We start from the raw sequence: 27,364 nt of genomic DNA on the forward strand, positions 1-27,364 counted from the left end.
TCACATTAGAGCATGCGGTATGAGCTGAAATTCACATTAGAGCACGCGGTATGAGCTGAAATTCACATTAGAGAACGCGGTATGAGCCAAAATTCACATTAGAGAACGCGGTATGAGCCAAAATTCACATTAAAGAGCGCGTTATGAGCCAAAATTCACATTAGAGAACGCGGTAGAAGCCAAAATTCACATTATGACACATATCTACATACTCACACACAGCCACATACAGTAGATACACACACGCACACATATATACATATACACACAGCTATATATATATATATATATATACATACATACACACACTGTATATACATTTACATACAAAGTCACATATATATACACACACACACTGTCCCCACCATGACACTCCATGAGTTCCCCACTGCTCACCAGTTGCCGGGTAGCCGGGGTATCAGCATGCGGGTGCCGGGCAGCTGTGCTATGGAGCGTGAGCTGGCCACCCGGGTTGTCATCAGGCGAAAGCCGGAGATGGCAGCGGAGCTGTCAGGGGGGCGGGATCCGGAGACCTGGCATTATCAGGCCGCATGCGGAGAGCCGAACCACCACACTTTTGACAGGGCCCAGGGAAGGGAGCTGGACACTGTACTATTTCAAATCTGCCGTAGCCGCTCCTGATTGGCTACCGGTCCTCGGCTCCACGGCAGATTTGGAATAGTAGCGCTGCGGTCAGCTTGCTGCTGCGGTGGCCCGTCACCTCAGAGGGATCAGTCAGTTTCCCAGGTAGTGGTCACTGGTCGGGATGGGCAGCCCATTTGCGCCGTCACTCGTTTCCCGTCACTCTCTCCCTCCCTGCGCGGCTGCGCCTCCTGTAAGCGTATGGGGTGCAGGGAGGGGGGCTAGTGAAGCCTTTCCGCTGCGGCTCCATATAGATTACGCCGGTGGCCGTGTTTAGTTCGGCGGTGCGACTGGAGGGGGGATCACAACTTCTGTGCAGGGGGACCGCGGACGGGCAGTAGCAGGCTGCTGTAGCAGGAAAACATTTTTTCCTGTCTGCAGCAGCAGCACAGCTGAAGCTATGGGCCTATTTTGATGGGGGGCCTGGAGCTGCAGCTCCATCCGCCCCATTGTTAATCCGGCCCTGCTGGCCACACCCACACAACATTAGCCACACCTCCTCAACTTCTCACAATAGGCCCTTGATCATTTTCCGCACCAGGCCCATGTGGATCTTAATCCGGCCCTGCATGCGGGTGTCATATTTCCAAAGATATTACAGAAAATATGGTGCTGCTGGCCATCTGTCACAATCCATGTAGTTTCTCCTCCATGCCTGGGGTGGCGCTCTCTGCTCTGGTGCTCAGCGTTCTGCTCTGTATTTGCAGCTTGATTAGTAGCTGTTACCACAGCTGTGAGCAGCACCTGAACTCACTACTTAGGCCAGCCACACAGGCTCCCTGTTGCCAGTTCATCGAGTCAAGATTGTTACAGCTCCTGGTCCTGGTCATGCTGGTCTCTGCTGCTAAATCGACCAAAGAACTGCCAGTGCTCTTGTTCCCGGCGAGTTTCTCCGCAGTCTACCCCAGTGTCTCCGGTGCTTCCAGCGTTAACCCCTCAGCTCCCAGGACATCACCTTCTTTAGATTTGTTACAACTGGGGGTTTTAAAGGAAAAGTTAGACCAGCTACAGACTTTAGTGTCCGGTATTCTATGCGTTTTTCCTGAATTCCTGGGGAGACTGGTGGAACCCAGTAAAATAGCTCCAGAAAAGGAGTTTTCTTCTGACCCATGGACTAGGCATGCTAGGGGCACCTCTCCTCCTCAGACAAGAGGCAAGTTCCAAAGTTTCCCTCGACCTAGCCTCTCTGAAAAAGAACGCCAGTATCGTAGAGACTATAAACTTTGCCTGTATTGAGGGGTTCTTCAGAGTGTCCAGCCCCAAGAGGGGGTTCTTCAGAGCGTCCAGCCCCAGTGAGGGGTTCAGAGCGTCCAGCCCCAGTGAGGGGTTCAGAGGGTCCAGCCAAAGAGTCTACAGAGTGCTGCCCAGCCCGAGAGTCTACAGAGTGCTGCCCAGCCCGAGAGTCTACAGAGTGCTGCCCAGCCCGAGAGTCTACAGAGTGCTGCCCAGCCCGAGAGTCTACAGAGTGCTGCCCAGCCCGAGAGTCTACAGAGTGCTGCCCAGCCCGAGAGTCTACAGAGTGCTGCCCAGCCCGAGAGTCTACAGAGTGCTGCCCAGCCCGAGAGTCTACAGAGTGCTGCCCAGCCCGAGAGTCTACAGAGTGCTGCCCAGCCCGAGAGTCTACAGAGTGCTGCCCAGCCCGAGAGTCTACTGAGTGCTGCCCAGCCCAAGAGTCTACTGAGTGCTGCCCAGCCCAAGAGTCTACTGAGTGCTGCCCAGCCCAGCCCAGTGAAGTGGGGGCTCTTGCCTCAGGCCAGCCCCGTGAAGTGGGGGCTCTTGCCTCAGGCCAGCTCCTTGAAGAGGGGGCTCCTGCCTCAGCCCAGCCCCGTGAAGAGGGGGCTCCTGCCTCAGCCCAGCCCCATGAAGAGGAGGCTCCTGCCTCAGCCCAGCCCCGTGAAGAGGGGGCTCCTGCCTCAGCCCAGCCCCATGAAGAGGAGGCTCCTGCCTCAGCCCAGCTCCGTTAAGAGGGGGCTCCTGCCTCAGCCCAGCCCCATGAAGAGGGGGCTCTTGCCTCAGCCCAGCCCCGTGAAGAGGGGGCTCTTGCCTCAGCCCAGCCCCGTGAAGAGGGGGCTCTTGCCTCAGCCCAGCCCCGTGAAGAGGGGGCTCTTGCCTCAGCCCAGCCACGTGAAGAGGGGGCTCTTGCCTCAGCCCAGCCCCGTGAAGAGGGGGCTCTTGCCTCAGCCCAGCCCCGTGAAGAGGGGGTTTCTGCCTTAGTTCAGCCCCGTGAAGAGGGGGTTTCTGCCTTAGTTCAGCCCCGTGAAGAGGGGGTTTCTGCCTTAGTTCAGCCCCGTGAAGAGGGGGTTTCCGCCTTAGTTCAGCCCCGTGAAGAGGGGGCTTTTGCCTTAGTTCAGCCCCGTGACGAGGGGGCTTTGAGCATTATGTCAATCTCAGAAGAAGAATCTAGCACTCTCGTTTCTCACAACACAGGCCTTATATCTAGACACATAGGCACTGTTGTAGTCCTGGGTTCCAATCTTACTACTAACTTGTTGGCTCACGATTTGGGTACAGCCCAGTCCCCCAGGAATTCCGGGAAGGACCAAATCCAAAAAGTACCATCCAAGTCTCTAGTCAAAGTTCGGTTAGGATCATCATATATTTCTGACCAGTCTCCTGAAAGTCTGTCCCCTCCTCAATGTCTTGATGATCCATCTCCAGTGTTTCCAGAAAATCAAGTTTCCACTTCTCAGAATTCATCCAACGCTCCATCTTTGGATTACTTTGATGGAGATTTAACGCAATACTTCGCACTAGTTAATCGATATGTTTCTATGATGGAGACAGATCCTTCCCTCGGAATTACTCCATCCAACATAGTTACATTTTTATTCCTGACCTTCAGAGGAGAAGCCGCGGCTTGGGCTAGTCCACTAATTGAGACCAATGACCCAGTTCTTCTCAGTCTTGTGGCCTTCAGTGAAATGGTAATTAAGAAATTCAATTCATGGTCTTACCAGTCTTCAGTCCCAATTGAGGTTCCTGCCCAGCCGGGGTCATCTAAGGTTCCTATCTATCTTGGTTCATCCGAGAATCCTGTTGCCAGCTTAGAGACTCCAGCAATCAGCTTACCTGTTGGTTTCCTTCAGCTCCAGTCTACTGTTCCTACTGGGAAATCCACAAAAAGGAGAAAGAAGAAAAAGGGAAAATCTAAGTTGAAAGCCTCTGTTGGACTTCCTTGGCAGCATGAGGATACCTTGATATACCCTCTACCTTTTGATTCAGACTCTGACATGTGTTGAACGTCTGGAATCCGCTCCTTAGGGAGGGGGTACTGTCACAATCCATGTAGTTTCTCCTCCATGCCTGGGGTGGCGCTCTCTGCTCTGGTGCTCAGCGTTCTGCTCTGTATTTGCAGCTTGATTAGTAGCTGTTACCACAGCTGTGAGCAGCACCTGAACTCACTACTTAGGCCAGCCACACAGGCTCCCTATTGCCAGTTCATCGAGTCAAGATTGTTACAGCTCCTGGTCCTGGTCATGCTGGTCTCTGCTGCTAAATCAACCAAAGAACTGCCAGTGCTCTTGTTCCCGGCGAGTTTCTCCGCAGTCTACCCCAGTGTCTCCGGTGCTTCCAGCGTTAACTGCTGCACAGCTTCCAGCGTTCTCAAGCAGCTTCTGGACTTTAATGTGTCTCAGTCATCAGCGTGCTGGGAGTCAGTGTCTGCATCAGCAGAGTCTTTAAGTATTATTTTCAAGTTCCTAGAATCATCAGTATCTCCAGTCACCATTTACAAGTCTGCAAATCACCAGTGTCTTTAAATCATCATTCACAAGTTCCTTAACTCATCAGCATCTTCAGTCACCATTTACAAGTCTGCAAATCACCAGTGTCTTTAAATCATCATTCACAAGTTCCTTAACTCATCAGCACCTTTAGTCACCGTTCACAAGTTTACAAATCATCAGTGCCATCCTGTGATCCTGTCACAGTGCAATCCTGCAGTCCAGCTACAGTGCAATCCTGCAACCCTGGTACGTGCATACTCTACCACAGTCTACATCATTTTCATGTACTCAGTCTCCTGGCATCTCATGTCCCCTCAGTTTTCCCTTTGTGTTCTCTAGTTATTCCTGCTTTATATTTATTGTTTACAGTTGTACTCTGCTTTAATAAACTAGCTATTATACTGTGAACATCAGTCCCTGCTAATATGTTCTCACAATGGGAGATCCAAACGAATTCTGACACCATCAAGTGACCTAGTAAAAGTCTGTTATGCATGATGTGCAGCACATTGCCCACCCTGGCTCACTGAGTCATGTGCACCATACAAAGGGTTGCCATAATATCCCTTTAATCTGGGACACTTATGATATACACAGGTTCTGTGGCTGATTAAAACCAGGTGAAATGTAGGCTTCAATGTAGCCAGCCAAAAACCTGTGTAATTCATATGTGTCTCGGATTAAAGGAATATTATGGCAACACTAACCAATTACCCTGCATCCATTGTAGATATGCCACTGAGGATCTGTATCATCATGAGGCTTAGTATATTAAGGTCTCCATATCCAGATGGCCTAACCCTAAACAATTCAATTGCATTTACAGAAATGTCTGAATCAGTAGTGTGTTATGTTGTTTTTTTAGCCTTTTTTCATTTATGGTGGTTATCTAAAGATTCTTTTTTGATATACAGGTTGAGTATCCCTTATCCAAAATGCTTGGGACCAGAGGTATTTTGGATATCGAATTTTTCCGTATTTTGGAATAATTGCATACCATAATGAGATATCATGGCCAGTGGCGGAACTAGCGAGCGGTGGGCCCATGTGCGACAAAATGCTTTGCCCCCCCCCCCCCATCTAAGTCCATTGCCTCACCCCTGGAGAGGATCTGGTGAGGGGGACCTGCTCAGGGCCAGAGAAATGGATACCTAGCAACAGTGCCGTAATTAGTCATTTTAGTGCTGTGTGCAAGAAATGGCATCGGAGCCCCGCCACTCTATGTAAAACAGGGGCAGTGCGCGCCGCTGGTGCGCGGAAAAAATAGGGGTGTGGCTTCGTGGGGAAGGGGTGTGGCCACAAAATAATACCAATTCATATAACGGTGCACAGTAGTCTCCATTATTCAAATTACGCCGCACGGTAGTACCACTACACCAGGTAGAGACCCTTTTACACATTATGGCGGACAGCTTCCCCTTTTTTACACATTACGGCAGACAGCGTCCCCCTTTTTACACATTACGGCAGACAGCGTCCCCTTTTTACACATTACGTCAGACAGTGTGCCCTTTTTACACATTACGACAGACAGCGTCCCCTTTTTTACACATTACGGCAGACAGCATCCCTTTTTTACACATTACGGCAGACAGCGTCCCTTTTTTACACATTACGGCAGACAGCGTCCGCTTTTTACACATTACGGCAGACAGCGTCCCCTTTTTACACATTACAACAGACAGCGTCCCCTTTTTTACACATTACGGCAGACAGCGTCCCTTTTTTACACATTACAGTAGACAGCGTCCCCTTTTTACACATTACGGCAGACAGCGTCCCATTTTTTGCACATTACGGCAGACAGCGTCCCATTTATTACACATTACGGCAGACAGCGTCCCATTTTTTGCATATTATGGCAGACAGCGTCCCATTTATTACACATTACGGCAGACAGCGTCCTATTTTTTACACATTACGACAGACAGCGTCCCCTTTTTACACATTACGGCACACAGCATCCCTTTTTTACACATTACAACAGACAGCGTCCCATTTTTACACATTACGGCAGACAGCGTCCCATTTTTTGCACATTACGGCAGACAGCGTCCCATTTATTACACATTACGGCAGACAGCGTCCCATTTACTACACATTACGGCAGACAGCGTCCCATTTTTTGCATATTACGGCAGACAGCGTCCCATTTATTATACATTACGGCAGACAGCGTCCCATGTTTTGCACATTATGGCAGACAGCGTCCCATTTATTACACATTACGGCAGACAGCGTCCCATTTTTTGCATATTACGGCAGACAGCGTCCCATTTATTATACATTACAGCAGACAGCGTCCCATGTTTTGCACATTACGGCAAACAGGATAGATAGATAGATAGATAGATAGATAGATAGATAGATAGATAGATAGATAGATAGATAGAATAGGTATACTTACCGTTTCCGCTGGCTCAGGCTCCTCGTGCAGCTTCTGTTCTGGCAGGGGAGAAGAAGGAGGAGGAGGGGTGGAGGAGGGAGCCGCAGCAGCGCTATGTCATTGGTAGAAGCGCTGCTGCTGCTGGACCTCTCCTTTACCATAGGCTGCCCTCCGCCGCTGTGAATGCCCCTGTAGCCGGTGCGCGCATCATCACCTCGGCGGCGGCGGAACAAAGCGGCAGCCAGGCGGCATGTAATGAGTCAGTTTGACTCATTACATGCCGTTCTGGCTGCGGGCCCCTTGACAGTTGCGGGCCCCAGTGCAAGGCACTGCCTGCACTGGCGCTAGTTCCGCCTCTGATCATGGCGATGGGACCTAAGTCTAAGCACAGAATGCATTTATGTTTCATATACACCTTATACACACTGCCTGAAGGTCATTTAATACAATATTTTTAATAACTTTGTGTATTAAACAAAGTTTGTGTACATTGAGCCAACAGAAAACAAAGGTCTCACTATCTCACTCAAAAAATTCTGTATTTCGGAATATTTCGTATTTCGAAATATTTGGATATGGGATACTCAACCTGTATTTATATACTGTATAGTAATTGTATTATTCATATCTAGACGCATAGTAAAATCTATAAATAAACAATAATAGCCATCCTAGGGTAGGACAGAGCAGCAAAGAGGTAAGTACAGTAAGCGAGACAGATTGGGGTGTGCTGCAGGACAGTGCAGTAGTCAGGCAGGACAGAGCGGAGGGAGAAGCAGACTGAGATGACCAGGCATTCATTTATATTTATGTTAACATTTATATAGCAAAAGTTGTTGCTTTTTTTGTATTTTATTTAAATATATATGATGCTACATGTAACATCACTGCCTATGCACTGTTATTGAAAATATATTTTTGTTTGATGTAGTTTGATTGGTGATACTTAAAAAGTTAAACTGAATGGCTCAAGTCATCCAGTGCCTCTGATTAAACCGCTATGTGGCCAATTGGATTGTGAACTAAAGCTTATTTTGTTATTTCTGGTGTTGAAGCACAGCTTTTAATGACATTTACCCCTGTACAGAAACTGCTATATGCTAAAGTACCTGTTATACGGACTGCTTCTTTATAGTGTAGAGTGCTTCTTTAAGCTGCAGTTAAGCTTATTGAGCCTACAAAATAGAGTCAGACCACAGTGGGAGTGCATGTTGGAACTGATATAAAGTTAGACAAACAATTTGTTGTGCAAACAAAATTTTCTGCATCTACGCCTATGTTGAGTTGAAGGCATATTGTGCAGACTCCTTAAGCTTAGAGAAGCAGAAAGACCATGTAGGAGGGATGCAAACGTTGGCCAAGTTCCTTAAGGGACATGAAAATGCGCCCCACGTAGACCACCACAAAGACAAACATGCATCTACAAGGAGACATATTGCTTTACCCCAGTGCACAATACGCGCTGATAAAGATGATCGGCTGTGAATTCTGATTGGCGTCTTAATCCCTCCTACAGTAGCTGATACGATCTATTCTTCTTTTTTGTATATTTGCAACTGGCTGATACGTGGCACAAAAATAAATAGCTTTCTGAAGAGTTGCCTGTCTTTGAACTACTCTATTTCTGAATCTCTGTTATCGCATTTGCTAATGTTAGAAGATCTGTACAGTATACATTGTGAAAAGGATCACATACACTTCATAAAGTACAAGCTGTTTTCTTTATTTTCTCACTCATCAGGTAAATTTCCAAAAGCATAGGTTTGACAGCATGGCTGTTCACAGGTTATAGCAAGCATTCACAACGCACAGACGTTGGTAAAACATCCACATGGCTGCCTAATGTAAACCCCACACCCCCAGGCCTATCATCCGGCCGGCTGGTCCAGCATCGGAAGTAATGTCCCCCGCTACACTGAACACATACTTCAAGGCAGATGACCAGTGCTGTTAATTTATTAGTCTAGCTTCTGGCTAACAACTGATTGAGGAAAACCTGGACTGGATCCTTCAGTCCTGCTGCTGCTCTAAACCTGGGAAACCCTGATATTCCACATTAACCTCATGTAGAACTATGCTGCCCCTGCCACAACATCTTGAGACAAGTCAAGCTATGTAAGCTGCACAAAATGTGCACATATTGGGGGTAATTTCAAGTTGATCGCAGCAGGAAAGTTTTTAGCAGTTGGGCAAAACCATGGCCCTCATTCCGAGTTGTTTGCTCGCTAGCTGCTTTTAGCAGCATTGCACACGCTAAGCCGCCGCCCTCTGGGAGTGTATCTTAGCTTAGCAGAATTGCGAACGAAAGATTAGCAGAATTGCTAATAGAAATTTCTTAGCAGTTTCTGAGTAGCTCGAGACTTACTCAGCCATTGCGATCAGTTCAGTCAGTTTCGTTCCTGGTTTGACGTCACAAACACGCCCAGCGTTCGCCCAGACACTCCCCCGTTTCTCCAGACACTCCCGCGTTTTTCCCAGAAACGCCAGCGTTTTTTCGCACACGCCCAGAAAACGGCAAGTTTCCGCCCAGAAACACCCACTTCCTGTCAATCACAGTACGATCACCAGAACGATTAAAAATCCTCGTTATGCCGTGAGTAAAATACCTAACTTTTGTGTAAAATAACTAAGCGCATGCCCTCTGCGAACCTTGCGCATGCGCAGTAAGCGACTAATCGCAATATAGCGAAACATAGGATTTTGGTACTCATTGTTAAATCCTTTTCTCCTAGTCCGTAGAGGATGCTGGGGACTCCAAAATGACCATGGGGTATAGACGGGATCCGCAGGAGCTTGGGCACACTAAAAGACTTAAGACTGGGTGTGAACTGGCTTCTCCCTCTATGCCCCTCCTCCAGACCTCAGTTATAGGAACTGTGCCCAGGAGAGACGGACATTACAAGGAAAGATTTTTGTCTCAACTAAGAGCTACCAAAGTACCAGCCCACACCATAACCATACCGTACAACCGGAATAACACCAAACCAGATAACAGTATGCATAAAACTCCAGCAACCAGCTGCAACAACCCAATACACAAGTCGTGTATAAACTAACTTAACCAGTAAGAAAATATATATAAAGCAAGAAATAGTCCGCACTGGGACGGGCGCCCAGCATCCTCTACGGACTAGGAGAAAAGGATTTAATGGTGAGTACCAAAATCCTATTTTCTCTTACATCCTAGAGGATGCTGGGGACTCCAAAAGGACCATGGGGATTATACCAAAGCTCCAGAACGGGCGGGAGAGTGCGGACGACTCTGCAGCACCGACTGAGCAAACGCCAGGTCCTCATCGGCCAGGGTATCGAACTTATAGAATTTAGCAAAAGTGTTCGAACCCGACCAAGTAGCCGCTCGGCAAAGCTGTAGTGCCGAAACACCTCGGGCAGCCGCCCAAGAGGAGCCCACCTTCCTGGTAGAATGGGCTTTAACCGACTTCGGCACCGGCAACCCCACCGAAGAATGAGCTTGCTGGATCGTACTACAAATCCAGCGTGCAATAGTCTGTTTTGATGCGGGATGACCAACCTTGTTGGCCGCATACAAAACAAACAACGCTTCAGTTTTCCTAGTAACAGCTGTACTAGAAACGTAAACTTTTAACGCTCTTACAACATCCAGAGATTTTGGAATCTTCACTTCTTCCGTAGCCACCGGAACAACAATAGGTTGGTTAATGTGAAACGACGAAACCACGTTTGGCAAAAATTGTTGACGAGTCCTCAATTCCGCCCTATCTGAATGAAAAATCAAGTACGGACTCTTATGAGATAAAGCTGCCAATTCCGATACTCATTTAATATCTATGATAATTCAGCGCATTTTATACTTAATGCCGGCCGGCAATACATAAAAATACAATAAAAATCACAATGAACAACTAAAACAATTAATGATTATATCCTTTTTTTTTAAATAATTAACTACACATATGGATATATCATGACACTGAGGAAGCCGCCGATGCTTGCGAGTAGGCGGAGAAACGCGTCTGTCAGTATTTCTGCCTATATACTACAGCGGACGAACTTTCACCAGCTGGTCGGCATTATTATACTCCCGCACCAAGGGAACTTTCATACCATTTCACATCCACGGACTCCGGATAAGGTCGTAAGTGTGAACATCGGCCGGGAGGACGAGCAAGTTTACCGTGGTATAAAGCAGGACACATGTTTCACTCCTTAAACAGTTCACTTGTGGGTTAATTAACCAGGAGGATCATCACATGCATTGTGATTGAATAGTGGCTCTTGTACGTTACACTACTAACGTCTGCTCATTACTAACTGTTGCTTCTAATCAGCTTCGTAAAAATTGCTTCAATAATATCATTAATAAGCTGCAAGCCAAGGGTCGCTCCCAATATTCTCTTCAATATATGTGACTTTGACTAGATGAATTGATACATGGACACATTATTATTATAGCGAGATATTCAGAGACTAAAAAGCTCATGTGCAGCTATTCCGGCTAAGAGCAATAGTGTTGGATATGTTTCATGTGCAAAATATCTGTTCCTCTTGAGATCTAAAGTTATAAGAAGAGATATCTCAATACAGTGGGAGCGGATATATCCATATGTGTAGTTAATTATTTTTAAAAAAAAGGATATAATCATTAATTGTTTTAGTTGTTCATTGTGATTTTTATTGTATTTTTATGTATTGCTGGCCGGCATTAAGTATAAAATGCGCTGAATTATCATAGATATTAAATAAAAATCCACATCAGATGTGAATAGCGCTCTCTTGGTTGTTTTTTCTTTAGTTTCATATATAGGGGCTGAATAACCAATTGCCCCTAAGAGAGCTGCATACATATCTGTATAAATCACAGCACCAGGAAGTGTTTGTTTGTTAATTCCGATACTCGCCTGGCAGATGCCAGCGCCAAAAGCATAACCACCTTCCAAGTGAGAAACTTCAACTCAACCTTCCGCAAAGGTTCAAACCAGGAAGACATGAGGAACCGCAAAACGACATGAAGGTCCCATGGCGCTACAGGCGGTACAAACGGTGGATTGATATGCATTACACCCTTCACAAAAGTCTGAACCTCTGGGAGGGCAGTTAACTCATTTTGAAAGAAAATAGACAAAGCCGAAATTTGCACTTTGATGGAACCCAATTTCAGGCCTGCATCTACACCCGCCTGTAAAAAGAGGAGAAAACGAAGTGAAAATCCTCCGCAGGAGTCTTTTTAACCTCACACCAGGAAACATACTTCCTCCAGATACGGTGATAGTGTTTCGCCGTAACCTCTTTCCTAGCCTTAATAAGAGTTGGAATGACCTCCCTGGGAATACCCTTACGAGCTAAGATCTGGCGCTCAACCTCCATGCCGTCAAACGCAGCCGCGGTAAGTCCGGAAATACGCATGGACCCTGTAACAACAGATCCTCCCTTAGAGGAAGCGGCCAAGGATCTTCCACCAGTAAGTCCTGAAGATCCGGATACCAGGCCCTTCTTGGCCAGTCTGGAACGACGAGAAACGCCTGAACCTTTGCTCGACGAATGATCCCCAGCACCTTTGGAATGAGAGGCAGAGGAGGGAACACATACACCGACTGGAAAACCCACGGCGACACCAGGGCGTCCACCGCCGTGGCTTGTGGGTCCCTTGCTCTGGAACAATACCTCGGGAGCTTCTTGTTGAGCCGAGACGCCATCATGTCTATTAACGGAATTCCCCAGCGTCTTGTCACCTCTGCAAAAACCTCTTGGTGCAGAGCCCACTCTCCCGGATGGAGGTCGTGTCTGCTGAGAAAATCCGCTTCCCAGTTGTCCACCCCCGGTAGGAAAACTGCTGACAATGCGCTGACGTGTTGTTCCGCCCAGCGAAGTATCTTTGTGGCTTCCGCCATTGCCGCTCTGCTCCTTGTTCCGCCTTGCCGGTTTAAATGGGCCACCGCTGTGATGTTGTCTGACTGTACCTGGACCGGTCGACCCTGAAGACTTCCTGCTTGGAGCAGGCCGTTGTAAATGGCTCTTAACTCTAGAACATTTAGGTGGAGACAAGCTTCCTGGATCGACCATTTTCCCTGGAAATTTCTTCCTTTGGTGACTGTACCTCAGCCCGGAGACTTGCATCTGTTGTCAGAAGTACCCACTCCTGGATACCGAATCGGCGTCCTCCCAGGAGGTGATGAGCTTGTAGCCACCACAGGAGAGAAATTCTGGCTCTGGGAGATAAACTTATTTTCCGGTGAATGTGTAGATGAGACCCGGACCATTTGCTCAGCAAGTCCCACTGAAACACGCGGGCATGAAATCTGCCATATGGAATGGCTTCGTACGCCGCAACCATCTTCCCCAGAACCCGAGTACAATGATGTATCGACACACTCGACGGCTTCAGAAGTTCTCTGACCATCGTCTGCAATTCCAGAGCCTTTTCTTCTGGAAGTAATACCCTCTGTAACTCCGTGTCCAGAACCATGCCCAGAAACGTAAGCCGAGTGGTCGGAGTCAACTGGGATTTCGGCAAATTGAGAACCCATCCGTGTTGTCGCAGAACCGATAGAGACAACTCCACAATTCTCAGCAATCGTTCCTTGGACCTCGCCTTTATCAGGAGATCGTCCAAGTATGGGATAATTGAAACCCCCTGTTTACGAAGAAGAATCATCATTTCCGCCATGACCTTGGTGAAAATCCTCGGAGCCGTGGAAAGCCCAAACGGCAACGTCTGAAATTGGTAATGAGCATCCTGTATCGCAAACCTGAGGAAAGCCTGATGCGGAGGATATATCGGGACATGTAAGTAGGCATCCTTTATGTCGACTGACGCCATAAAATCCCCCCCTTCTAGGCTGGAGATCACAGCTCGAAGGGATTCCATCTTGAACTTGAAAACTTTCAAGTATGGATTGAGGGATTTTAGATTTAGAATTGGTCTGACCGAACCGTCCGGTTTCAGCACAACAAAGAGGCTCGAGTAAAACCCCTCCCCCCGCTGCGACGAGGGAACGGGAATAATGACCCTCTGTAGACACAGTTTTTAAATTGCTGCTAACACCACTTCTCTGTCCGGCAGAACTACTGGTAACGCCGAAATGAAGAACCGGTGAGGGGGCAACTCCTGAAACTCCAGTTTGTATCCCCGAGACACGATCTCTAGTACCCAAGGATCCAGGCCTGATTGAATTCAGACCTGACTGAAATTTTGTAGACGGCCCCCCACCGGTTCGGACTCCCCCAGGGAAGCCCCAGCGTCATGCGGTGGACTTGGTAGCAGCAGGGGAGGACTTTTGGTCCTGGGCGCCCGAACCTGCATAAGGTTTCCTTCCCCTTCCTCTACCTTTTGAAGCGAGGAAGGACGAACCTTTACCACGCCTGAATTTATTGTGACGAAAGGACTGCATTTGCTGATGTGGTGCCTTCTTCTGTTGTGTGGGAACATAAGGAAGAAAAGAGGACTTACCCGCAGTCGCGGTCGAGACCAGGTCAGCCAAGCCGTCCCCAAACAAGACACTACCTTTGAAGGGTAGCGCTTCCATAGCCCTCTTGGAGTCGGCATCAGCGTTCTATTGATGGATCCACAGGGCCCTTCTGGCTGATATCGACATGGCACTGGTTCTTGAACCCAAGAGACAGACGTCCCTCGCCGCATCTTTTATGTAATCTGCAGCGTCCTTAATATAACCAAGAGTTAGAAGGACATTATCTTTATCAAGAGTATCCATATCATTAGCTAAATTCTCAGCCCATTTAGCAATAGCACTACTCACCCATAACGACGCCACAGCGGGTCTGAGTAATGCACCCGAATTAGCGAAAATGGACTTCAGAGACGTCTCCAGCTTGCGATCCGCCGAATCCTTGAGAGCTGCCGTGTCGGGAGACGGAAGTGCCACTTTCTTAGACAAACGAGATAAAGCTTTGTCAACAGTTGGAGATGCCTCCCATTTTTCCCTGTCATCAGAGGGGAAAGGATACGCCATGTAAATTCTCTTGGGAATCTGCCATTTCTTATCCGGCGACTCCCAAGCCTTTTCACAAAGAGTATTCATTTCATGAGAGGGGGGAAATTTCACCTCAGGTTTCTTTTCCTTGAACAAGCAAATCCTTGTTTCCTGAACCGCAGGTTCATCAGAAATGTGTAAGACATCTTTTATAGCCACAATCATGTACTGAATACTCTTAACCAAACGTGGATGTAACGCTGCCTCAGTGAAATCGACGTCGGAATCAGAGTCCGTGTCGGTATCAGTATCTACCACCTGATTAAATGGCCGCTTTTGCGACCCAGATGGGGTTTGAACCTGAGACAAAGCCTCTTCCATGGACTTTTTCCACACCTGAGTCTGCGCCTCAGACTTATATAACCTCTTTGATAAGGAAGTTACATTCGCGTTTAATGTACTGAGCAATGCTAGCAAATCAGGTGTCGGCTGCGTCGACAGTCCCGATTCTAGCCCCACATCCACTCCCCCAATAACCTCCTCCGGTGAATAAGCTTCCGCCTCAGACATGCCGACACGCAGTACCGACACACCACAACACACAGAAGGTCCCTGCTAGGTGACAGGCTTACCAAAAAAGCCCAGATAGAGGACACAGAGGGAGTATGCCAGCTCACACCCCAGCGCCCATATATCGCAAAAAACTATATATGTACCCAGCGCTGCCTACACCACTATTAAGCACCAACACTGCGGCCCCCCTCAGAACAAGCCCCCCGTTACTTGGAAAGCGTGGAGGTCCGACCAGCGTCTATCCCTCAGCCGCGTGCAGCAGGGAAAATGGCGCCCGTGAGCTGCGGATCGAAGCTCCGCCCCCTTCCTGGCGCGCTTCGGCCCGCCAATTTCAAAATTGTAAAAGATTCCGGCGGGGGTCTGTACCCACCATCATTCTGCCGCCCTATGTCACAACTGAGGGCCTGAGCTGACGGGAGGCAGCCTCAGTTGTAGGGGCTGAGATGTACCGGAACCTGGGAGGTTGTATCAGACCCCTGGACATGTAAGTAACATGAATAATAACTGCCCGAAGGCGTGACCACGACAACTTGGATAAAAGTCAATGATGTTTATTATGACAACTCCGCAACACAGCAGCAGTAAAAGAAAACGTAAAAGTCAGCAAAGAATAAATACAGTTCCTGGGTACTACAGGATGGCAGGAGCCACAGGGCACTGGTAGTGTGAGATAGTTCTTATAATCTTCTAGATGGAAAGTCCTTACCAGGCCCGACTGTAGCAATGGAGATAACCCAGGATTGTACCAGCTGGTGTTCCAGGAAAAGCTGGGTTGCTGAAGATAAAACGGCTGCTGTGGATACTGGCTGGAACCAGACTGTTGTTAGCACGGAGTGGATACTGGCTGGAACCAGTTAAATAATAAATGAACTTGGGAGCGATGAAATATGAACTGAAATGTAGAACTTGAGAGCGGAGAAATAATAATACAGGTGGAGAGTGGTAAAGTGTAGAAAGGACACCGGCCCTTTAAGAGAAGCTGTACTCTGCTGGAAGCTGAGCTGGAAGCAGGTAATGTTGTAGCTGGAAACAGATGAATCCACAATGGATTGGAGAGTCAGGCTTACACCGCAGGTGGAATGCTGGTGCGGGTCTCTATGGTGGAAGTCTTGAGACAGGAGCTGGAACCTGGAAGACAATCACAGGAGAGAGACAAACAGGAACTAGGTTTGACAACCAAAGCACTGACGCCTTCCTTGCTCAGGCACAGTGTATTTATACCTGCAGCAAGGAAGGGATTGGCTAGGCAATTATGCAGATTAACAATACTGACAACAGATTGGAGAAAATGATCAGCTGACAGAATCCAAGATGGCTGCGCCCATGCAGACACTTGGAGGGAAGTTTGGTTTGTAATCCATGTGGTAATGAAAACAGTAATGGTGGCGCCGGCCACTGGAGACAGGAGACGCCAGGCTGACAAGTGCACATCCAACCACGCGGACACAGCGGAGGCCGCGGCTGACGTAATCGCCACTCTGACACTCTGCATGCAGAAGCTCAGGGACGGCGGCGGAGGCCGCGGGAGACGCCATGCCAGATGTAATATGGCGTTTACTGTGACAGCGTCCCAGAGTGACAGGAGAGGATACAGGAATGTACACATCAGGATAACAGATGGGATCCGGTCCTGGAGCGCTGAGCCAGCCTTAGGAGGCATCTGATGGGTAAGAAATGGCGTCCAGATACCCGGATCGTGACACCCTAAAAGAAACTCCAGTAACATGCTGCCCAGGGCGCCCCCCCCAGCGCCCTGCACCCAGTGAATACCGTTGGTGATGTGTGTGGGAGCATGGAGCACAGCTTCACCGCTGTGCTGTACCTTCCATTACTGAAGTCTTCTGCCGTCCTGAAGTCTTCTGATCTTCTCATACTCACCCGACTTCTGACTTCTGGCTTCTGTGAGGGGGTGACGGCGTGGCTCCGGGAACAAGCAGCTAGGCGCACCGTGATCGAACCCTCTGGAGCTAATGGTGTCCAGTAGCCGAGAAGCAGAGCCTTGAAACTCACAGAAGTAGGTCCTGCTTCTCTCCCCTCACTCCTACGCTGCAGGGAGCCTGTAGCCAGCAGGGCTCCCTGAAAATAAAAAAACCTAACAAAAGTATTTTCTAGAGAAACTCAGTAGAGCTCCCCTAGTGTGCATCCAGTCACTCCTGGGCACAAAGTCTAACTGAGGTCTGGAGGAGGGGCATAGAGGGAGGAGCCAGTTCACACCCAGTCTTAAGTCTTTTAGTGTGCCCAAGCTCCTGCGGATCCCGTCTATACCCCATGGTCCTTTTGGAGTCCCCAGCATCCTCTAGGACGTAAGAGAAATCGGCAACGAGCGAACAACTCGGAATGAGGGCCCATGTGCACTGCAGGGGAGGCAGATATAACATGTGCAGAGAGAGTTAGATTTGGGTGGGGTGTGTTCAAACTGAAATCTAAATTGCAGTGTAAAAACAAGCAGCCAGTATTTACCCTGCACAGAAACGAAATAACCCACCCAAATCTAACTCTCTCTGCAAATGTTATATCTGCCTCTCCTGCAGTGCACATGGTTTTGCCCAATTGCTAACAAACTTACTGCTGCGATCAAGTCAGAATTACCCCCATTATTTCTGCATTATTGGTGCAAAATGCACTCAACTCTACAAGAGCTCCATTACATACCTCCCAACATTACCCTCTCCAGGAGGGACAGAATGCTCTGCTTCTGGACTTTTCTCTTAATTTGTGATTGTCATCACCTGTGCTGAACATGTTAATGGATAAGAAAGGTGTTTCAGGACAGGTGATGGCAATCATGCAGTAAGCGGGAAGTCCAGTAGCAGATCATTCTGGCCCTCCTGGAGAGGGTCATGTTGGGAGGTATGCCATTACCTCTTTGACACATCGCAATAGTTATTGTTGTAGTTTATTGCAATGTTACAGAGAGACTGCAACCTACTATTTAAGAATAACTAAGTTCTATTCAAGAAGTACACTTGTGTTATCTAATGAGGTCAATAGGGCTGTGACACATATTGAAACAGCATGTGTCCTGACCAATCATGGCAGGGTTGAACAATGTAAGCTCGGAATCATAATTGTCATATTGACACCTGCTAATCGATGGCAGTCATCCATAGGCAGAAAACCAACCAACATCAAAGATCCATATGCACAAGAAACCCGCTTCTTCTTTGTTCACAGAAGCCGTAATGTGATTGGCGTGGGAGGCACTTCTAGTGAGGTAGTACCAGATTACTATATTATCCAGACAATGGCTCTCTAGTTTCGGCATGAGAAACATAATTAAACACCAAGACTCATATGAGTTAACAGTCTAATCGCAACACAGAAAATGATCTAACACTCAGTAACCACACTGCTGAGGTGCCAGCATCTGCTCGCCCCTGGATTTGAGAAGTACATTATCACCCTGGACTTGGGTCACATAACTGTTGAAGCCCTAGTTTAATGTACAGCCCATTAAACAAATAGGGTTAACCCCAAGGAGTATGAACCCTGTCACTGCTGCATGGGATCACGCCTCATGCCTGGGACACGTATGTACACTAGTAGCCCGAAACCCTTTAGTCCTACGTCTAAGAGGGTTTAAAATCCCCACCCTGTGCTAGCTCAGTAAAAATGTTCACATGCTGGGCAGCGGCCACTAAGCGATACAGGGGCCAGCTGGAAAATAAGTTGGGAAATAAATAACACAGTCAACATCATAAAAAAACTTTTGAGATAAATGGTCAAACTCTGAACATTAATGTTTCCTATATATCGATGTTGTATAGCCATCCCTATTTCATAGGCATAACAGATAACAACTACTGCTGAATACTACTGAGTTACTGTATTCAGGAATCCAGCGATACAGCAGGTTAGGAGTGTAGCTTCAGTCTTGTTTATCACTGCACATTTAGAATTACCCACCACATTTTTGGAATAATAGCTAGAGCACCCAAATGGATATTATTGTTTGAGTAGAACTACCTAAATATCAGGCTTTAAAGTAACCAACATGTCTATATCGGGGTTTTTTTTTTTCTATTTCTCTCAGGGATTACTAACTATAAAGGTCATTTTACTGAAGCAGAGAGTGTTAATATATTTTTAAATGTACATCCGTGTAACAAAAACACTACGGTGCAGTAAATACATGTGTCAAAATAATCACTTCACTCACCACATTTATGTAGTGAATGTTCCCAAGAAGGCCTGTATGTGGCCAATGCACATCACCATCACACATGGGGTGGTATTCGATTAGGTGTGGTTAGTTACCGCACGGTAATAACGGGATTTTTAGCCCGATAACGCTATCTGACTATTCAATTACAGCCCATTTTTACGGTGCGGTAACTCACCTGTTATCGTCCGATAACACATGGGATCCGTGATAACATCGCGGGCCCATGTGTTTGGGTCCGATAACGGGTTTCCTGGGGCTGATATATATATATATATATATGTACATTCATAATATTATCAAATACATCTAACTAGATGCTGTATATGGGGTTTTGATTGTTTTCACTATTTTATTTAAATGTATGCAATTATATATATAAGAGATTGTGTAATAACTTCTGTTAATACAGTACCTCTCAAATAGGGGAAACACAGTCCATCCTAGCGGTGCATGAAGCTCAAGCTGTTGTCCACTCTGGGATATCACATGGCCACGTTGGTCACCCCTGGCATGCGGGATATATGTAGCAGACATGCCAAATAGTTGAACTAGAAGCACAGTGTTACTATCCAAATAAGGATGCAGCACCTAAAGAAAATTATTTAGGCAAATGAATAATGCAGAAGTATAGAAGATATCGTAAACATATTTATAGCAAGTTCAGTGAACATCATTCAATCTTTAATGATTGAATAATAATATTTCAAACCAAGTGATTCAAGAAGAAAGACACAGCCAGTAAATAGCAATAAAAAAGCAAAGTAGAATAAATACTGTATAATAGATCATAAGGGGATAGCAGTACTAATGGTGATTATTTTAATTCTATTCATCATGTTACTGTAACGATTTTACTTTCAGATTCATTGCGCAACTCAGTGCAAGCTACATATGGTTTACGTACATGCGCCTATGGCCTACGCGGAGTGTATCTGTAGTGTTATTAGAACTGCAATAATCAGCATGGACAGCAGGTGGTGCATGCAATAAATGTAATTTCTCATATTATGCATGGGCATAAATATTGTGACATCAAGCAACTATTTTTGCATAAATGTGTATATTTATATTGGAATGTTAGGATTTTCCTCATAAATAGCTACATGTAGCAGTGCATCATCAACATACTGGCCATACAAAGTCTTTTATGCTAAACTGCAATCAGCACTTTGCTAAAGGTCATGTCAGTTTATCAGGGTGCATTCTATCCCATTCACATATATTGTATATATTTTAATGTTTTAAATAAATAATTTAATTTTAATATATTTATTTATTACTTAGTATATGTTTCAAAATTGAAATACCAATACCCACGTGGAATATATTCTTTTATTCGTAATCCCACATGTGGTATTATTATGACCTGGATATGAGGTCATACAAAGCGAAATATTAAAAACAATGAAGAGATAGAAAAAAGTTTTTTAGACAAATTTTTGTCTGTGTGGAAAAAATAATTTTAAAACCAAATCGTGTGCCGTCTCTTATTCTTATATATAATTATTATACTCTTTTATAGAGTTCTAATGTTCTTATGCTAGAGTATTTGTGTATAATTTCAGAAGTACCAGCACTGTGTCCTGTTGCTTTATTCTCCTTACTTATAATGTATCTGTTGTATGCCAATAAATGTACCTGCGTACAAATGATGGTAACTCTGCATGTACTGGAGTGATTTATTCTCCAGACTTCTCAGTGCACTATGTTGCCATTTGAATGGAAACATTGGCTAGTTGTTTCTAACCATGTATCTTGTTCTCCAGGGTTCTCCTGAACTTGTTAGAATAAACACTAGTGTATTTAATAATGGTTATAGGTGTATCTTATATTATGATACACTATAAATAAGAAGGTGTCCTTTCATTAGTATTATATTCCGATGGACAGGGTATGGACACACTTCAAAACTTTCTCTAATTATATCAGTACTGTGCTGTGTGCAGGGTATCAATCAGATATATTTCTGTACCGTTGCATGCATATTTATAACTATTTAATCAGTGTGCTCCGTGTCCATGCTGTCAAAGTTATTTAATGGCTGATATCAATTATTGGCACGTGCACATTGTCAGTTGCCCAGAAATAAACCGTATATTTATCTCCGGCACCTTTTGTTTCCCTTTGGGCTATTTAATCAAGCTATAAGCCATGAAGTGCTGGTCTACATTCACTGATTGCTCTATCACATTATATCAGCGTACTGATAAAAAAAAAATGTTTTAATAAAAAATCACCAGTATGCGAGACCAGTATGAATGAATTATTATGTGTTTTTCTGTCACTCCCTGTCTGATAGGTGATGGCAGGACCACCCTGTTATTAACAGTAATCTACTGGCCTTCCATTATACGGATTCCACATTAACATTCTCCATGCGGCATACATTACATACAGTGCAATTATAATGATTTTGCACGAATGATTGCATATACTCAATTCCTGACTGCTGATGTGATCTGCTGGGGGGTATCCGGTTGATAGATAGACAGTGTCTAGTTAGACAGTCAATAGATAGACACCATATGTTAGACAGACATTAGGTCGACAGGGTCAAAAGGTCGACATGAAAAAGGTAGACAGTACAAAAGGTCGACAGGGTCAAAAGGTCGACATGAAAATGGTCAACATAAAAAAGGTAGACACCATGTTTTTCGCATTTTTGTGGTTTGTGTGGATAGTTTTGTCATCTGGGACCCCCAATTGTAGAAAGGCATACCCTAGCGGGGCTCGCTTCGCTCGCCACGCTTTGGGCTTGATGGCTCGCTGCGCTCGCCACAAGGTTTGTGACCAACTCTATGCCGACATGGATAGAGAAGGTATGAAATAGTCCAAAAACATGCTAAAGTTCAAAAAAATTGTCTATTTGATACCTTCTCTATCCATGTCGGCATAGAGTTGGATATAAACCTTGTGGCGAGCGCAGCGAGCCACCAAGCCCTGGGCTACTCCGTGTCTCATAGGCACCAGAAGGACCACTCTGTATCTGACAGTGATATACCAGCAGCCCACTGTGTTGTTATGCATATACAAATACATGTGTGGCATACATGATATGCGGTACATCAATAAACACTTTAGGAGCTATTGAACATAGTACAGTAGTATTGGCAGCACATGGCTACACCAATGCGTATTTTGCTCTATGTTAGAGCTTCCTCTGGGCTCTAGCGTGCGGCGCCCACCTCTTGACGATACTTACAGGGCAGGGAGACCAATAGGAATGTTCACAGTGTCACAATCCAATTGTATTAGCGGGCGGGAGATTTTCAAACCTCTCGTCTGTTGCTCCTGGAACTGGCGGCTCGGCTGTTACTCACTGGTCTAATTCATCACAGCCTGCAGCAGGTGTGCATCTAAGTCTGTCCACCCAGGATAATTTTCTGGCGATTGGACTTATATAAGAATAAGAGACGGCACATGATTTGGTTTTAAATTTATTAATTTTTCACACAGACAAAAATTTGTCTAAAAAACTTTTTTCATCACGTTTTTCTATCTCTTCATTGTTTTTAATATTTTGCTTTGTATGACCTCATATCCAGGTCATAATAATACCACATGTGGGATTACGAATAAAAGAATATATTCCACGTGGGTATTGGTATTTTAATTTTGAAACATGTACTATGTAATAAATAAATATATTAAAATTAAATTCTTTATTTAAAACATATACAATATATGTGAATGGGACAGAGTGCACCCTGATAAACTGATTACTGTCACTAATCTTTTTCATATTCATTCTTTGAATCAGTGGGTAGTACCAATGTTCTAATATATGTGGAATTATGCACAATAGAAACTAAAACATATAATACCTTGTATCACCATCAATCATAACTAGTTCTGGTACGGGATTTTCTCTTTTTAAAGGTCATGTCAGTAAAGACTAAAGGTGGGTACACAACTGCATTGTAACAATACATAATCATACACTGTATGACATTACATGCTGCATGTAACACTGTGTCGGCCATGGAATTGTCCCATTCAGTGTTGGACTGGGGCATGAAGGGCCCACCAGGGGAATGTAGTGGTAGAGGCCCATGTTTAGGGTGTGGCCAGTCTACAGATGGGGTGTGGCCACCACCACATTGGTTTGCCTAACCATTAGAGAGCTCATGGGCTGGTCCCCTTGATAAATATATATAGTAAATACTGCTAGAGCATGCATGATAATGTACCAGATTAATAACAGAGGCAACACAAGGGGGCTGCAGGGGGGGCATGTATCACACCCAGGCGTCACCCTTCCAGGGGGTGACACCAGAATGCCAACTCCTCCGCAATAACAGGAGCCGGGTACTGCAGTGTGACATTATCCTGCAGCACTCAGCTCCTGTCACTAAGAATGAGCTGGCAGTGCTAGAAGAGACTCTGAGGACAGCCTGCATGCCCCCAGAGTGAAGTAATCAGGGAATTCCCACAAGGCCACACCCACTGCCCTGGAAGTTTCTTTTTTGAGCATTCACACCTTCAGGTGTGCACAGGGGGAATCTCTTGGCTTCACCGGTTGTCACCAGACCCTGGTGCCACCACTGCCAATGCCACATGATATATCATATAGTGTATATCCAGCTTAAGAGACCTCACCTGTAGGCAGCACTTACAAATCACCTACAGGTGCTACTGATCTTTGCATGCCCATAATTATGCTACTCTGTTGGCGCTTTAAAAAGTCTTTAAATATTTGCCTATCACCTCTGGAATCATCACTTAACATAAAACATTCTCCCACCCAATGACTTTGTCTCTCATGATTCTACCGTCGTCAACCCAGCGATATCATAGTAACATAGTTGTTGAGGTTGAAAAGAGGCAAAATGCCCATCGAGTTCAACCTGTATTCTGTAATAAGCTGTGCACATTATAATGCACCAGCTGAAGTAATGGTTTCCTACCAATTGACTATATTTCGTACCACTCCCAGATACTTAATGTCAATATATTAAATGCTATAGCCTATATCAACCCATTTGTGGAGTGCAACGTGGTGCATTTTCTGGTAGGATAAGCTGGGCAGAAAGGGGTGCCCTAGTAAAATGAGAGCCAGGCATATTTTTGCACCTAGTATCATATATTCCAACTGCCCATAGTTTGACAGATAGTTTCAATTCGCAATCATTTAAAGGAGAAGCAGTTTGACCAAAGCAGGCAGATAGGGTAAGTTTTGGGTGACCAGACCAGAGTTTAAGCAGATAGGGGATGGAGCTTTTTAAATTTGAGCGTCTATATGTGGGAGGAATAATTGCATTGTTATTCACATGCAAAATAGAGATTTGGAGATGCAGAAAAAAATATTTTAATGAGATTTAAGGAGTGGGGAAAGCACATTTACAAGGGCATATCTGGACTAGAATGTATTTACAGAGCTATGTCCCACTTCTGAAAAGGCTTGATTTTTGCATGTACTATACTTGTAGGTGGTAAAAATCAAACCTTGACAATTATGGAATACATATGCAACACTTATGAGAACTGGTGCAATGGAAAAGGGTTTCTAAAATTCAGTTTACAAAATGAAAGCAAAAATCTGATTATAACACTTTTTTTCTGAGCAAATGTATGTCATTCTCTGTGCATAGTTTGTCATTGTATAATTCTGTTTAAGAAGAATCAGTTTTTTAATTATGAAAGATCCAAATTAATTAAGATAAGAATTATATAATACTCCTTTTATTTACAAAAACCAGACAGCCTTCCAGCACCAGACATAACATCAATTTTTCAATGCATACTACAGCATGAGAGATGGAAAAAAGTAATTACTTTGCTCTAAATTTAGAATCTCTTGTAAAGATCATATCTGGAAGTATTTTCTAGTAAAATGGAAACAACCCAATGAGAAAATTATCTGTAAAATATAATTCTGCATACAAACTGATAATATAAAATAATCACATTAATGGATACCGCAACACTATTCCCTTTGCCTTGTGATCAATACAATGCACAAAGAGTGCACTCACTGCATGTTATAAGTATAAGTAGATGTGATTAAACAAAGCGTCTTCTCAGTTATACTCATTTCAGACCAATATTCTAACCAGGGATATTCCCGGGTTAACCCGGGTCCTGGTTTGGTCTGTAGGGGTAGGCTTACTATACTATCCCCTTAAACCAGGACACTCATGAATTACACAGATTCTGTGACTGGCCTATATTTCACCTGGTTTTAATCAGCTAGAGAACCTGTGTAATCCATGAGTGTCTCAGTTTAAAGCAGGGGTGGGGAACCTTTTTTCTACCGAGGGCCAATTGGATATTTATAAAATCCTTCGGGGGCCATACAAAAATTCTCAACTTAAAAAAATTACTCTGCCCCCCAGTAGGTCCGCCCCTTAGAGGTACTGTGTGTGCGTGCCAGAGGCGCGCGCGCGCCAAAAAAATGGGTGTGGCCAGTTAAAATGGGACGTGATACACATATGCCCCCAATAGTGCAGTGCCAGATCCACAATTGCCCCAACAGTGCCAGGTATACAAATGCCCCCACAGTGCCAGGTATACAGATGCCCCCACAGTGCCAGGTATACAGATGCCCCCACAGTGCCAGGTATACAAATGCCCCTCACAGTGCCAGGTATACAGATGTCCCACAGTGCCAGGTATACAAATGCCACTCACAGTACCAGGTATACAGATGCCCCCACAGTGCCAGGTATACAGATGCCCCCACAGTCCCAGGTATACAAATGCCCCCACAGTGCCAGGTATACAGATGCCCCCACAGTGCCAGGTATACAGATGCCCCCACAGTGCCAGGTATACAGATGCCCCCACAGTGCCAGGTATACAAATGCCCCTCACAGTGCCAGGTATACAGATGTCCCACAGTGCCAGGTATACAAATGCCACTCACAGTACCAGGTATACAGATGCCCCCACAGTGCCAGGTATACAGATGCCCCCACAGTCCCAGGTATACAAATGCCCCCACAGTGCCAGGTATACAAATGCCCCTCACAGTGCCAGGTATACAAATGCCCCTCACAGTGCCAGGTATACAGATGCCCCTCACAGTGCCAGGTATACAAATGCCCCTCACAGTGCCAGGTATACAGATGCTCCCCACAGTGCCAGGTATACAGACGCCCCCCACAGTGCCAGGTATACAGATGTCCCCACAGTGCCAGGTATACAGATGCCCCTTACAGTGCCAGGTATACAGATGCCCCTTACAGTGCCAGGTATACAGATGCCCCCACAGTGCCAGGTATACAGATGCCCCCAAAGTGCCAGGTATACAGATGTCCCCACAGTGCCAGGTATACAGATGTCCCCACAGTGCCAGGTATACAGATGCCCCTCCGTCCCCCCCGTGCTGCTTACCGCTCCTTTCGGCGGGGACACGGAGGAGAGCGCGGCTATGTTGGGTGGCGGCGTGTAGGACTTGAAACCAGCCGCCGGTTCGAGAGCCAATCAGAGCTCGCGGACCGGCAGCCGCGGCTCCTGATTGGCTGCCGGTCTGCGAGCTCTGATTGGCTCACGAACCGGCGGCTGGTTTCAAGTCCTACACGCCGCCGCTCCCACCCGACAGCCGCGCTCTCCTCCTGTTCTGACAGCTGAGACACGCTGCCGCCGGACTGAGCGGCGGCGTGTCTCACTGAGAAGCGGGTGGGCTGGAGCAAACCGATTTGCGGGCCTAATACGTCCCGCGGGCCGGAGGTTCCCCACCCCTGGTTTAAAGGGACAATATAATAAGCCTATGTAAGGGTCCAGGGATCTCAACCTTGGTCGAAACCAGGGTTATACCCAGGTCCGAGTCAGCTCAGGTGCGGTGTGAAAGGCATTACTCAGTTTTCATCCGGGTCATGCCTACAGTGATCTGATTGGCAGCTGTGATGGGTTGGGAGATGGTGTCATCTCTCAGCGACTGTGCAGGCAGTATGGCAACATGGAAAGATGCTGAAGTTAGAGAACTCCTAGCCAAAGGGTGGATGAGATAAGGAGACAAATC

The 27,364-nt window shown here is 46.0% G+C and overlaps 1 protein-coding gene across 3 annotated transcripts in view; it reads right to left on the reverse strand.

Moving 5' to 3' along the window:
- LOC135031779 (uncharacterized) overlaps nt 1–27,364 on the reverse strand; it is a 935,328-nt gene that overhangs the window by 252,930 nt on the left and 655,034 nt on the right. For all 3 annotated transcript variants that reach the window (XM_063954034.1, XM_063954035.1, XM_063954033.1), the window contains exon 26: nt 19,814–19,989. In XM_063954034.1, the coding sequence (XP_063810104.1) occupies nt 19,814–19,989 (176 nt within the window). The remainder of the gene's footprint in view (nt 1–19,813; nt 19,990–27,364) is intronic.

The sequence above is a fragment of the Pseudophryne corroboree genome, chromosome 2, assembly GCF_028390025.1.
Source record: "Pseudophryne corroboree isolate aPseCor3 chromosome 2, aPseCor3.hap2, whole genome shotgun sequence".
Lineage (NCBI taxonomy): Eukaryota > Metazoa > Chordata > Amphibia > Anura > Myobatrachidae > Pseudophryne > Pseudophryne corroboree.